The sequence below is a fragment of the Leptopilina boulardi genome, unplaced genomic scaffold (assembly GCF_019393585.1).
Source record: "Leptopilina boulardi isolate dan_hultmark-lab unplaced genomic scaffold, ZJU_Lbou_2.1 LbouV2_5, whole genome shotgun sequence".
In the NCBI taxonomy this organism is placed as follows: domain Eukaryota; kingdom Metazoa; phylum Arthropoda; class Insecta; order Hymenoptera; family Figitidae; genus Leptopilina; species Leptopilina boulardi.
Window position 1 is genome coordinate 754,683 of NW_026137994.1, and position 13,855 is coordinate 768,537.

General features: G+C 26.6%; 1 protein-coding gene and 1 long non-coding RNA gene across 4 annotated transcripts in view; one reads left to right on the forward strand and one right to left on the reverse strand.

Annotated features, from left to right (window-relative positions):
- The window catches only part of LOC127289731 (uncharacterized), a 160,623-nt gene that overhangs the window by 20,829 nt on the left and 125,939 nt on the right, over positions 1 to 13,855 (forward strand). For all 3 annotated transcript variants that reach the window (XR_007844212.1, XR_007844210.1, XR_007844211.1), the window contains exon 3: positions 2,465 to 2,572. This is a non-coding gene — a long non-coding RNA (uncharacterized LOC127289731). The remainder of the gene's footprint in view (positions 1 to 2,464; positions 2,573 to 13,855) is intronic.
- Positions 747 to 8,044, reverse strand: LOC127289725 (sodium- and chloride-dependent glycine transporter 1-like). The gene is made up of 16 exons (XM_051317833.1): positions 7,852 to 8,044; positions 7,587 to 7,743; positions 6,373 to 7,510; positions 4,910 to 5,145; positions 4,309 to 4,440; positions 3,951 to 4,105; positions 3,766 to 3,851; positions 3,550 to 3,682; positions 3,316 to 3,450; positions 2,985 to 3,088; positions 2,653 to 2,777; positions 2,230 to 2,342; positions 1,985 to 2,113; positions 1,707 to 1,806; positions 1,425 to 1,525; positions 747 to 1,281 (listed from the first exon to the last, which is right to left on the reverse strand). Exons 4-16 carry the CDS (start codon positions 5,133 to 5,135, stop codon positions 970 to 972), a joined length of 1,851 nt encoding a protein of 616 aa, XP_051173790.1. The 5' UTR covers positions 5,136 to 5,145; positions 6,373 to 7,510; positions 7,587 to 7,743; positions 7,852 to 8,044; the 3' UTR covers positions 747 to 969.

Genomic DNA, 13,855 nt, shown 5'->3' on the forward strand with positions numbered 1-13,855 from the left:
AGGTGGGAGTTTAGAGTATAACTTTCTAGACAGGCAATTTTGTAATAGTATGGAGAACCTTCAACCCTCTTTTTGGTTCATGTCACCCCTACAAACACGCGATCATAATTTTTTATCCCATATTTTAACAAAAGGTAAAAGTTGCCGCCTTTTTTTATTGCGGCTAATCAATAAATCTATAGAAACCAGTATATAGAATTATCACTTAATCATTTTCCACTCGACACTCCAAAAGTTTATGGATTATATTTAAATTAATAAACTTCGAGGCCAAATAATATAAATAATATATTATTTAATTTTTTAAAAAATATTTTCAACATTATTTGTTTACTTACGCATATTTTATTGGTTCACTTTCCCACCATTTCAAAGGAGTTTCATGTGGATCTGTTAGGGAATTCCTAATTACTTCCCTAACTTGAATATCACTTATTCTTCTTTTTCTTCTTTTAGGCATTTTGGAAAATTTTACACAATTACCATTTTCCTCTTGTATTTCTGGTTTATTTTTAGAAATTTTTCTCTCATTATTATTATTATTATTATTAATAGTATTCATTTTTGAATAATTTTTCATTACTGAATTAATAGACAAATTTTGTATTTAAAATTTCCAATAATTGTGACTAAAATTTTGTGGCTTATTAACCTCATTTAAAAGTATGTCAGAATTTTTATTGTTAAATGAGAGGAAACCGTCTTTTATTTCTTTCGAATGTCAAAATAATTGTAAAAAATGTAAATATGTTTTTAATTTTTCTTTATTACGAATTAAAAATTTTCAATTGCAATTTTTAACATTCTTAAAGTTACATTCTCTTAAACTATTAACTTATTAACTATACTTATAACTAATAAATTAATATGTAAATTATACAATTTTATAAAATTTATTTTAATAAAAAAATCAAAACTCTATAAAAATTATTGTCAAAAAAAAAAATTGTTTCTAAAATTTCAATTGCATTAGAATTTTGTAACATGAACTCCATTAATTATTGAATTAACGGAAAATTTTCTAGCTTTGAGAACGAATTTTTTCCATTCTGTTCGATTTTCCATATCACCTGGTCCCCATGATTCCGATGGATTTGTCCCAAGGATTAAATTCTCCTTAAAAGAACCCTTTTTGCAAAAAAGATAGTAAATCATATATCCAGGAATGCAGATCATACTAATTAAACAGGATCCCCATCCAAGTCCAATAGCCCATTCGGGATATTCAATTCCATTGTAACTTACTCTTGTATTAAAAATAATTGTCGTAATGAAAATAAACTAAAAGAATCATATATTTTTTTAAATTTTTATTAATTATTAAAATTGACTACGAATATTTATTATTAAAAAATAATTATTATAAAAGTAAAAATTACTATACTGGGATTGGTAAGAATTATCATATAATTTTTTAAACTCACTGATAATATTGAAGGTGTAATATATTTCCAACAGAGGGGCCACCAAAAGTGAAGTTTTTCTCCAATCATAAATTCCACATCTCTCACGAAATTTTCACAACCTTCAAGAGTAATAAAACAAGTAATTTAGTCTTTTTAAAGTATAAATTAAAGTAATAAAACATCAATACTTGATAAAATATTGTTTTTGAATAAAATTTCAAAATTAGAATATTTATCATTTTTTTAAAAAACTAACTAACTATAATAAACTCTTTTTAAAAATAATAATGTTTAACTTACCATAAGTCCATCCGACGATTAACACTTCGACGAAGCAAATTAACATAACAGAAATAGAGGCTGCATACCAATCGAACAATTGTAGAATGTACATTCCACCCTAATTGATAAAATACAATTAAAAATTTTGCATCAGGACAATTTTATACAAATAATAAATGAAATTTTATAAAGTCAGAATAATTTACTATTTTTATCAACTTCTTATATATATGTATAACTGAATGATTTGCAATATAGTAGAATTAATTTAAATAAATTTTCTTAAACAAACTTACATTGGTAACAAAAATAATTGATCCCAAAAACATTATGAATATTGAAACTGCCGTCACTCGATGTTTATGATTCCTCAATTTTGGATAGGCATCAGTTACACTAGAAATAATGGCCTCTATTTGTACAAACTGTAAAAAAGACTAACTTGAAGAACATTTTTTATACTATATACTTAAAAAAACAATTTATGATAAAAAATTGCGTTAAATTAACAAAGAAAATAATTTTTAAAAAAAATTCTTACGCAACTATCCATTCCAAGTAAATAAAGCATCAAGAAGAATAAAATTGCCCATAGTTGAGGAAATGGAAGCATTGTAATTGCCTCCGGATATGTGACAAATGCCAGTCCAGGACCTTTTTTGAAAAATACAATTTATTTAATAATCAATATATTAATTAATTAATCATTTTTAATATTTTAGTATTAGTTTAGAAAAATTATTGTTTAACAATCGTATTTTTATTATTTGTTTCAGATTGCCATTTTCAATTTAGAGAAAAATAATAAGTTGATAATTTCTTTTATTCAATTTTTGAGAGAGAGAGAGAGAGAGAGAAAGAGAGAGAGAGGGAGACAAAAAAGAGTGAGTACTGTTTTATTAAAAAGAGAAATTTTTTCGTTAATTTTAGAAATAAAAATAATTTTTTTAAAAAAAACCCTCACCGCCGGTTGCAACACTTGAAACCGGAAGTCCTGTTTTGTAGGACATAAATCCAAGAATTGAAAAAACAACAAAACCAGCAAAAATGCTTGTCCCACAATTCAGAATTGGTACAAAGATGGAGTCCCTAAATTTTACAATTTGCAAATAATTAAAATTTAAATAAATAAATATAATAAGAAATCACAATTAATTTTAAAATTAAAAAAAAAATTATAAGGAAAATTTAAATAAATTAAAATTTTCTTTAATTTTAATTTTCTTTAAATTTAATTAATTAAAAATAAAATTGTAAAAAAATAGTAGTAAACGATAAAAAAAATAAGTTACATACATTCGATTGTTGTTCTTGAAAGGATTGTAACTTGCCATATTGACAATTCCACCCCATCCTGGACCAAGTGAGAAAAATATTTGAATCGCTGCGTCCGCCCAAACCTGAAAATTATATTTTCCCTAAACATTAGTTAATATTAATTTTCGAAAGATTTACAAAAATATAATAAAATAATTTGATATTTTAATAAAAAATGCTAAAAAATAGAAAAAAATCAACTCCGACGAGAATCGAACTCTCGCCGTAGGATTTACAAGTCAAATACATTACCACTGAGCTGAAATATAACTTTTTTTTAGTCTATAAAATTTTTTATTTTTTTAATCACCTTAAGATTTGTTAATTGTGACCATTCGGGAGAAATGTAGAATAAAATTCCGTCCATTGCACCCGGAAGTGTGATTCCTCTTATGAGGAGAACGAAAAGAATTACAAAGGGAAAAGTTGCAGTGAAATAAACCACCTGTAATGAAATATTATTTATTTTTATTTATCTTTTTATTGGAAAAATTTATTTTAAAAAAGTAAAAAATAATAACAATTTTTTGTTTGCGTTTTCTACCTTGCCGACGGTTTTTACACCATTACAAATGCAAAGATAAACAATAATCCACGATATTAGATTGCAAATAAAAACTGGCCACACAATTCCTCCAATTTCATTAATTCCACTTGATATCTGCAGAATTTCGTTACTAAAATGCAATTTATTTTTTTTTTTTTAATTTTTAGGTCATGATATTCTTTTTTTTGAATATAGTAAAAGTCAAAATCTTACTGAAAAAATTCATCTGCAGGTGTTGTTGCTTTTAAATTTCCTAGTTGACTAGTTGCGTTCCTGTGAACTTGAATATCACCACCTAACTATAAAAATAGACGAATAAAATTATACAAGGTGTCTAAAAAGTTTTAGCTATTTAATTATTACTATTTTTTTTTTTTTTAAACAAATTGGTAACAAACTTTTAGGCAGTTTTCAGTATTCCACGAATGGTCACAATCGCTCCAAGGTAATTTATTTTTAATTGACATTGCCATAAATAATAGTGGGTAGGCAATTATCACATTATAGTACATTGTGCAAATTAGATTTACTATGACGATTGCAAAACCTGCCCCTGAAATAAAAATATCAAAATTAGATTAACAATCAGTAAGATATCCAGTTGGGGTAAAATATCACTATAATAGGGTAAATTATATCTCAAAGTTGTGGTAATGCAATTTTATTTATAATATACTTCATCAAGCTTTAGCGTACGCCTAAAAAAATGTGATATTTTTTCTTTTTTCTCCTCTAACCCATAAAAAAAATACTAACCTTTAAAAATGGGACTCATTCGAAAAAGTGTTATGCAACCGGTACTACCAAATTGTCCCATAGATGATTCCATAAAAAATAGTGGAATGCCGCAAAAGAAAAGCATTATTAAATATGGTACTAGAAAAGCTCCTAAAATTAAAAAAAAAATGACAATTTTTTTCTTAATATAACAATATTATTAAAATATTAAAATTGAACATTCTAAATATGATATATTTATAAGGTCAAGGGAAGAATGAATGATTAATAGATAAATGATTTCAATAATCCTTTTTTTTTAAGATATGAAAATTGAAATATACTTTATCTCATTAAATATTATGTCGTCATAAAAAATAACCCACTTTTATTTAATAAAAGAGTAATTCACAGTAATAAATAGCTTTTTAATGAAATTAAATAGCTAAATATTATTATCACTTATTGTTATGTGTTTGTTTTATTTTTAGATACATTTGTTTCAATCATATACTTTAAACGCAGCTGCCAGATGCTGTTATATATATATATATATTTAAAAAAAATTTTCCTTCTTTTAATTTCTAAAATTTTTTTTCAATTTTTCAAATTCGAGTATGAATGAGAATAATTGTTTTACCTCCTCCATTTCTATAACATAAATAAGGAAATCTCCAAACATTTCCTATTCCAATTGCATATCCGGCGCATGACAATAAAAATTCCGTTTTACTCGCCCAATTTCCTCTCTCAGGCTCGGAATTTGTATCCACCGTTGTCTTGTCGATTAATAAATTAATCTTTGTCGTTTCGTTGCCGTGATAATTTTCACTTGAAATTTGTTCATCTTGATGCTCGTTGTGCATTTTAGAAATGCTACCAAAAATTCACAAAAGTTAATTGTATTGTTAAGAAAAAATATTACCAATTTTTTTTAAGTTAAATAAACATTAATTTTTTATTTAATTCAATCGCTTGTCAAATTTTACAAAGCCAGTATCAGTATCACAGTATGGTGAAATTTACATTCCACTATATGGTATACTGGAAAGTAATTTTTACCATATTGATATCTAAAGTTTTATAATTGGTATGGTAAAATTTACACATTCTACTACAAAATATATTGAAAAGTAAATTTTACAATACTGTTTTGTAAAATTTTATATAAGTGCCTTATAACTGTAAAGTTTGGCAAAATTTCCCTTCCACTATATATTCTATAGTAAAATTTATTTAAACCATTATTATTAATCTGTAGTAGATGGTAAATTTTATTCGACTAATTTGATAATTATTAATTTTTTATTGTTACAAAGTATATAAAAATACAATTGAAATTACTATTTATGCTTAATTTTTTTCAAATTTATTAAAAATTTGTTAAATTTTTTATTATTTTATTTCACATTTTCTTTGATATATTCACTAGAATTTTGAATTTTTTATGTTTGAAAATTGTCTTTTAAAGCTTTTTTTTTTCTTTTTGATATCTTACATTTATCATTGGTTACTTCACCTGCGGTTTGCATAGCATTATTATTAGTTATAAGGGACGGCGACTGTGATTGTATAAGGAAGTAGGTTATATGACGAATTGTCAAGAGTAATTTCCATTTCAACACATCTCTTGATTTTTAAAACCCACTTGAGAAATATTTGTGGCGCCAATATAAAAGAAAAAAATCTCAAACTTTTTTTTACAAGAAAAATTTCACTTTTATTTTGTTACATTATTTAATGTTCCTCTGTATTCAAATATTTTATTATTTTACTATTTTTTTATTTACCCTTTAATTTTTTTAACTATGCTATATAAATTATTATTAATTACTTAATAGGTATTGTAATATATTTTACAATAAATACAATATAGTTGATTAAAGTTTACCATACCATACAGCTTTTTAACAATTGATTGCTTACCAATTAATTAATAATTAATATTAAATTTTAATTAAATAAATAGTTATATTATTCATTTTAAAAAAGTATTTACTAATTTATATTATATTCAATTATTATTAAAGAAAACATTATTATTATTATTCTTTTGACTATTAAAATTTACAACTATTATTTTTATATCAAATGTTTTCTTACCTTTTTTCTTTAAAAAATAAAAATAATAAAACACTTAAAAATTTTGAGAAATAAATTTTCAGTCACACGAAACCATCCATAGTTTTTTGAATCTTTGTTTACAAATTGTAATAAAAAATGGTGATATATATATATATATATATATATATTTTTACTGTTTTTTTTTTCTAATGGTCAGGATCTTCTGGACCATTTGAATGACAGTCCTCAACTGCCCTCCATATACACATCATGTAATCACTACGCTGACGAGAGGTACGACATATATAAATAGAATAACGTGATTGCAGTGATTATGATGATAGCAGGCTAAATTTCGACTCATCCCAATAAAGGGATGCACCTTTTTAAGTCACTTTTAAGAATCGTTTTTTTCTCTTTATTGTCTGAGAAACATAAAATTATTGTGCCCCATTAAAAAATCATTCATCTTTATTAAGTTATTTCATATTTTAAATTATTTTCTAGTTTTATTAAATAATTTTTATGTTTCGAAAAAAGTTTACATTAATTTCCTACATAATACCAAAAAGTTAATAGAGTGACAACATAAATATTACTGACATTTTTTACTAAAGTTTAAAAAAGTCACTAAAAAATTACTGGAGTGACAAAAAGGTTAAAGTTAAAAAAAAAATAACTAAAAAATTACTATAGTTATTAAAGTCTCGTGTAATTACATAGAAATGAAAATTTCTTTCTCTGGAACAATTTCTTACTAAATAATATTAATTTAATCAATAATTGTACAAGTCTCAGTTGATAAAAAAATTGAATATAATTTTTGATAAGGTAGGAATTATTTTAAACAAACTCGTAGGTACCATTTGATGAAATTATTATTCTCAATCGATAAAAGATTTTGTTTTTGTTTTAGAAAATTTCTGCTTTATCAGAGAAATAAACATGTGTACTATTTTTTTTTATCAACGGAGATTTATAATATTGATTTCTTTTGATTTTAAGCTTACAGAATTGTACGCTACAGTTTCATTTAGATAGCGTGAAAATATAATAAATCAATATTTATTTAAAAAAAGAAATTTTAAATAAATATAATATTTTGTAGGAATATTACACTTTTTTTTTGTTTCTGTTTTATATAAGATTTAAATCATTTTCCCACTAAAATTATTATCTGTAACAAAAAATTTATCAGAATTTTAAAGTAAAAATGTTTATAAATATATATATATTTAATAAATTTGACTTACACTTATGAGGGAGAGGATGCTCCAGCCTGGTGCATGCACTCTTCATAGGTATTATAACCAAAAATCATAATTTTAAAATTTTCTATTTCATCATTATCCATTGATGTTTGCGTTTCACAATCATTAACGGATTTATTAAACATATACTTTAGTTTTTCTGTATACATAAAATGTAATTAATTTAATTTAAATTCATTATAATTAATTAAAAATTAAAATAAAAAAATTTTGTTTAAAATTTGGAAAAAACGAAATTTATATATACCTTTATAAATAATATTAGGTGGGAAAAGATATGGAAAAGTAGATACGTTTTCTATCCACAAAATAGCGCAAAATATAAAAAGACAAAGACTTAATTTTTTACTCATGATTGTGAAAAAAAAATTTTCTGGACTATTTTTATTATAAAATATATGGCAATGTCTCACTTAAATTGTAATGATTAACTACAAAACTGGATATATCGTATTTTATATAAAATTTTCTTATCTGTCAGATGTTTACTTTCTTTAAATTCGAAATAATCACATTGTATAAAGAATATTAGACGAGAGTTATATGAATAATAGAAATTAATATTAAATTTACAGTTAATGTATATAAAAAAATTACAATATCATTTAAATTTTAAAAAATATAGATAAATGTATTTTTTTCATTATTTTACTATTATATAAGTAAAGTTCATTGCCTTCAATCTACATAGAGAATAAGTAAAATTACCATTTTTTTATTTACATTAAAATAAGCCAATATAATTTATTTAATATAACGATGAAAATAATAAATTATTAATAATAATAAATTAAATCGACGAGAATAATAATTTATTCGATTCAGATACTTTTGAATTTGTTATTTGAAAAATACCTACCTTATCGGAAAAAATGCAATAAAATCTGTTATCAACTGAGACTTGCATAATATTGATTTATTTCATCTCGAGCTTTGAAGATTATACGTATAAGTTTTTAGCAAAGAGCATAAATACATTTTGAAATTCTAGTAAAATTGTTAGTAACATTTTGTAACTCTAGTATAACTTTTGTTGTCACTCTAGTTCATTTTATCAAAAAATATTTGTTAATTAATATTAAAAATTGTAATAAAAAAAATTTTTTAATTTGGAATTTCTTATTTTTTTTTTTTTGAAATTTAAATAAAAAAATCTGACTGGTCAAGAGTTTACATTATCTAAAGTACTTATGTACTTGGATTTAAAAAAGTAGTACGCGATCAGTCTCGAACATTTATATGTGTATATAATCTTTACGGATCAAAATGAAATTATTTCGCGTAATACCCTGTTAAAAAGCGATAAACGACGAGAGGGATTTTCCCGTTTAAAGTAGCTTATTAGTATTCGACTCTAAATAAATCCATTTGGACAAAAAAATAGTCAATAATAATAATAAAAGAAAAAAAAAAATTTTTATTTAAACGCTCTTTTTTAAAAAAGAAATTTTTTATTTAAATAAAGAATTATTCAAAATTATTATTTTGGTATTATAATAATTCACTAATTCGAATTCTGGTTTGTGAGTTTAAAAAAATCTACATATATGATTATAAAGTATCTGCTTTATATATATATATATATATATATACATGAATTCATTAAATACATGAAACATGAGCCAAATAATTCACCAAACCAATCTGATGGCAATAATTCTTTTTTTTAGTATCCCCGATCTCTCATAAATAGAAAAATAAAATTCGATTCTTTTGATATAATAAGTCACCCAAATATAAATGTACGTGTAAAATAATTTTTTTTTGTAAACTTATCGGTTTTTTCCAATTACAAAAAAAAAATATATCCGAAATTCAAAATACATTGAAATATTTTTCAATACAATAAATTCATGAAGTAAAGGAACTTGTCCCCCTACTAACCTTTTTGTAACTAGTTTCGTCACTTGTAATTTTTTGTCACGCCATTCTAGTAATTTTTATCACTAGTAACTTTCTGTTATTTCTAGTAATTTTTTTTGTTACTCTAGTAACTTTTGATTTTTAGTAACCTTTTTGTCACTGTAGGAAATGAATAGATTTATTGGAACATTAAAATTGTTTAATAAAAGTAGAAAATAATTAACGCGGGAATTTAACAATATGGTTATAGATGCTTAATGGTCAATTTCGGAATGCTGGACAGTATGGGTCATTCTGTGTGGGTATGAATTATAGAGAAGCAACCCGAGTAGTTCACACGTTTATCAGGCCCTTTTGATCGGTTCTCCAGCAAGGTTTGAAACCAATTCTATGTACTTCCCACCACCTTATTTATATATATAGAAAATGCAATTTTATCCAGTGGCAGTGTAACAATAATAATAATTCCAAAATTTAAAATAGTGAATTTTTTTCTGAAAAATTATCACCAATTAAAAATCGTTGAAATTATTCAGTATATACAAAATCCTTTATAATCAACTGATCTTATATGATGTAATCAAAATACATAGTAAGCCAATAATCCTCTCGAAATCTGTAATAGTTATCTCAACCACTATATCAACAGTTTATTCTCAATGTGTCAATAAAAAAAAATCCAAATCCTGAAACTTAACTTTCGAAGCTCACAATCTGATGATGCTAGTATTAGGCGATGAAGTACTAGAGAGAAAGAGTGCGAGAGTATTAGGGGTACGATGAGAAAACAGGATCAAGATAATGTCTTAAAAAAAAAGCGTCAGAGTCAAAAGCCAAGGGATAGAGAGAGGGCGATAAAAATCGTATATGGAGCCAATTTCCGAACATTTTCACGTCGTGATTTGTCCATTTGAGAGGTAGTAGAGAGAAAGAGAGAGAGAATGATTTTTCCAAAGTTAGAGAAATATTACCCTTCACGATTTTGGACCAGATCGGATCAGAAGAGACAATTCATCCAGTTGTGGCGAACACAGGACAGGCGTGGCACCGTTTGGAAAATCTGCGGCTTGTTGAGTCACACACATAAAAAAACCCAAAAAAAAAAAAAAAAAAAAAAGTGATAGGTTAGAGGGTGATGAGGTGAGGGATCGTTTAGGGATGAGAGAGATAGATAGAAAGCGAAAAAAAGTCAACGAGCAGAAATCGACAGTCAGTGAATCTAGATAAGTGGGAGTTACCATAGAAAAGGGGGGAAGGTGTATTTAGGAGAAAGAATTGTAAGAATGAAAGTGGGGGGAGGGGGCGGATTTCAAACCCTTAAAAGTCACAAGAGGATGAGCAAAAAAAAACACTCGACTGCAGTTTCTTTTTCGTAGCTACTACTACTACTACTTCTGGACGACTTGCTGACGTTGGAACCATTATTTGTCGGATGTTACGCCTGTTACTGAGGTCGCTTTGGAATACGTTAAGATCCGAGAAGGAGATGTCGATTGAACCCGCAAATGGCTTTTCGAGACCAACGCAAGGAGAGAACACGACAATCGTAACCAGATCGAAAAGGGATTTTGGCGGTATTGAGAGGGGGGTGGGGAGGGGTTAAGTCTTTCGTGTGAGAAATTGAGTCAATTTCATTTTTATCCCCTAGAGACAAAAACACCCTAAAAAAAAAATGAAACTGTTAAAGAAGATAATTTATTAATGGATCAAGTATTATTGCAAGAAATTGCAGTTAGTTCTTTTTTGTATTTGCTATTTGTTCTAATTTGTACGTTTTGGTTAAAAAATATTGGGCATTAATTGAAAGGACAATTATATCAATTATATCGGATATATATATATATATTTGGGAAAAGCGTGAAGTTATATTATCTATATATATATATTTTATAAAGCGCTTCACGCTTTAAGCGAAAGGACGTGTATAGACAGCAAAACTGTCTACTAACGAGCGACAGACGATATCGTTCATCTTTTGTCCCGCTTTAATTATGCTCCACTAATTATGCCTAGCCAGTAATTACTATCATGTTACCGGAGACTGCTGCCCAAGGGGATACATCTCGTGATAATAATGGGCGGCTTGTTCTGCCAGATCCATTCTATTTTATATGCACACGCAATTTCAATTCAAAATTTATCTAAAATAATTCAAAAATTATATACCAACTATACTATAACTATTATTATTATTCCCCCTATAGTACATTATAGCTGATTGTGCGAGTATATTTTCATAAAAAATCTTTAAAAGCCACAAAAAAAAATTTTATCCATCCATGCATTATATTTATAGTATAATCAGTTATTAGTGATCAAATATCTGTTTAATAAACATTCTGTTTCTAAATTAAAATATAAAATTTTTTTTAAGCTATAAACATTTACATCCTCAATGAATAATGAAATATAAATCTCTCAATAAAATAAATTGAAATTGCTCGGTACACATCCTTGAAACATTTAAGGGGTTCTGGGACGTGAGCAGGGGACAATGTTGTGGGTGGTACAAAATTTGTGTATATATGTGTGTATGTATGTGTGAGTGTGTGTAAAGCTAGGGTAATTTATTATGGGGTGTACATTCCCTACTAAATAAGGGTGGCCCCAAATCAGCCTTCCGTAGTCCGCGAATTGTTTGCTACCCCCTTCCCCCACCTCCATTTTACCCCTTCTCTGCTTCTCAATCTCGTTTCACTGACTTTCCTCATTTATTCCCCCTCTCTTTTGCAAAATCGTTTCACAGGAAGATTGGAAAGAGTATAACAGAGAGGGAAAGAGAAAAGACAAAATGCATTCTCTTTTGCTCTCTCTCTCTCTCTCTCTCTCTCTCTCTCTCTCTCTCTCTCTCTCTCTCTCTCTCTCTCTCTCTCTCTCTCTCTCTCTCTAATGTTATTCCGGATTTGGATTAAACCGTGTACTTCTGCTCCGCATTTGCAATCAAATACCTTCGCCTCTACACTAAACGAGACGACCGTTTTATCGACGAAGGGGTAGAAAAAACCGAAAAATTTTCAATGGACCTTGTTACCAATGGGGATCCGATTGTTAAATTGTTTACTGCTACGTTTCTAATTGATATTTAGAGGTAAAATACTTTTCGATTCGAAGAGGAGAATTGTTCCCATATTGCTATAGGGAGATTAAAATTAGCAATCCTGTTTTAAAAGACTTTTTTTTCTTGAAATACGAATTTTTACTTTTGAAATATAATTAATTAATACAATTATTAATTAAAGAGAAGTTTTAAATATTCTTAATTCCATTGATAATTATGACCACATTAAAAAAAATCACCTCCAGGAAGAATTGAACCCTGGGCTTCGAATTGATACGACCTCCACTTTATTGCTAGACTAGTGATACATTTGAGAAAATTTTTCAACTAGCATTTCTTTTTGGTCAATATTTGAAATTAAATTCAGCGTAAATAATTCATTAATTTAAATTTTCTTTCTTTCTTTTTTTTTAATTCTCAATCAATAAACATTAGTAGTATTTTTGTTTACCGATCGTAAAAAGATAAAAACAATGGATGATCCTTAAATTTTAATGTTTGCGATTTCGATGGGAAAGAATAAAAATGAATTTTTTTAAATTGATGTGCAATGTTTTTTAAGTAGATTTTTTTTTTTTATTTTATTTGTTTCAATCGAACTTTACGAACCTTTTGCATAAACCGTTTGTAATTCCGTGCATAGGTTACCCCGCGAGTTACATAAACGACAGAGAACTCAACGATTTGATTACTTCCCGAAAATAAATGCACTGAATGCAGTGAAAGCTTCTATATATATATGGATGCTTCACTTTTTTTGTACAGTACGGGGCAGTATACCACCAAAAAAAAAAAAAAAAATTCCAAACCTACCGCGCGCATATTCCTGAATGAGCTAGCGTCAAAATAAATTGGAGTTATTGCGGTTGCCTGTAATCTCCCGTTCCGCGGGTTACATTGCCTTTGTTAATAAAATCACACCCAGGGTTCACGCCGCACATAAAAAAAAAAAAAAAAAAAGAAAAAAAAATTCCATACTCGCGAAATGCATCCAGGAACGTCGTCACACTTTCTCCAAAAAAATTTCTATATATTTAAAAAAATTTTTTCTTTTTTTAATTAGCTTTTATTTACATTTTTTCCCCTATTATTTTCTTCAGTTAATTTATTTGTGGATATATGAAAAAAGAAAAATTGTTTTCTTACCATTGTGTAAAATATAGACAAATATAAAATTTTTTGTATATTATGTTCCCATTTTGATGCGGAAGAAAATGCCCTGCGAATAATCCGTGAGAATTCATGCGCCTTTTTATAAAAAAAAAGAAACTATATATATATATATATATACATTGTTATTTTGGCGAATATAAAAATTTCATGAAGCCGT

What these genes read in the sequence shown, in the direction of transcription:
- LOC127289725 (XM_051317833.1), bottom strand. Translation starts at nt 5,135, where the DNA reads ATGCACAACGAGCATCAAGATGAACAAATTTCAAGTGAAAATTATCAC. An exon ending in TTCAAGTGTTGCAACCGGCG is followed by an intron (nt 2,343 to 2,652) that starts GTGAGGGTTTTT and finishes TTTTCAAAAAAG; the next exon opens with GTCCTGGACTGGCATTTGTC. An exon ending in TACTTGGAATGGATAGTTGC is followed by an intron (nt 2,114 to 2,229) that starts GTAAGAATTTTT and finishes TCTTTTTTACAG; the next exon opens with TTTGTACAAATAGAGGCCAT.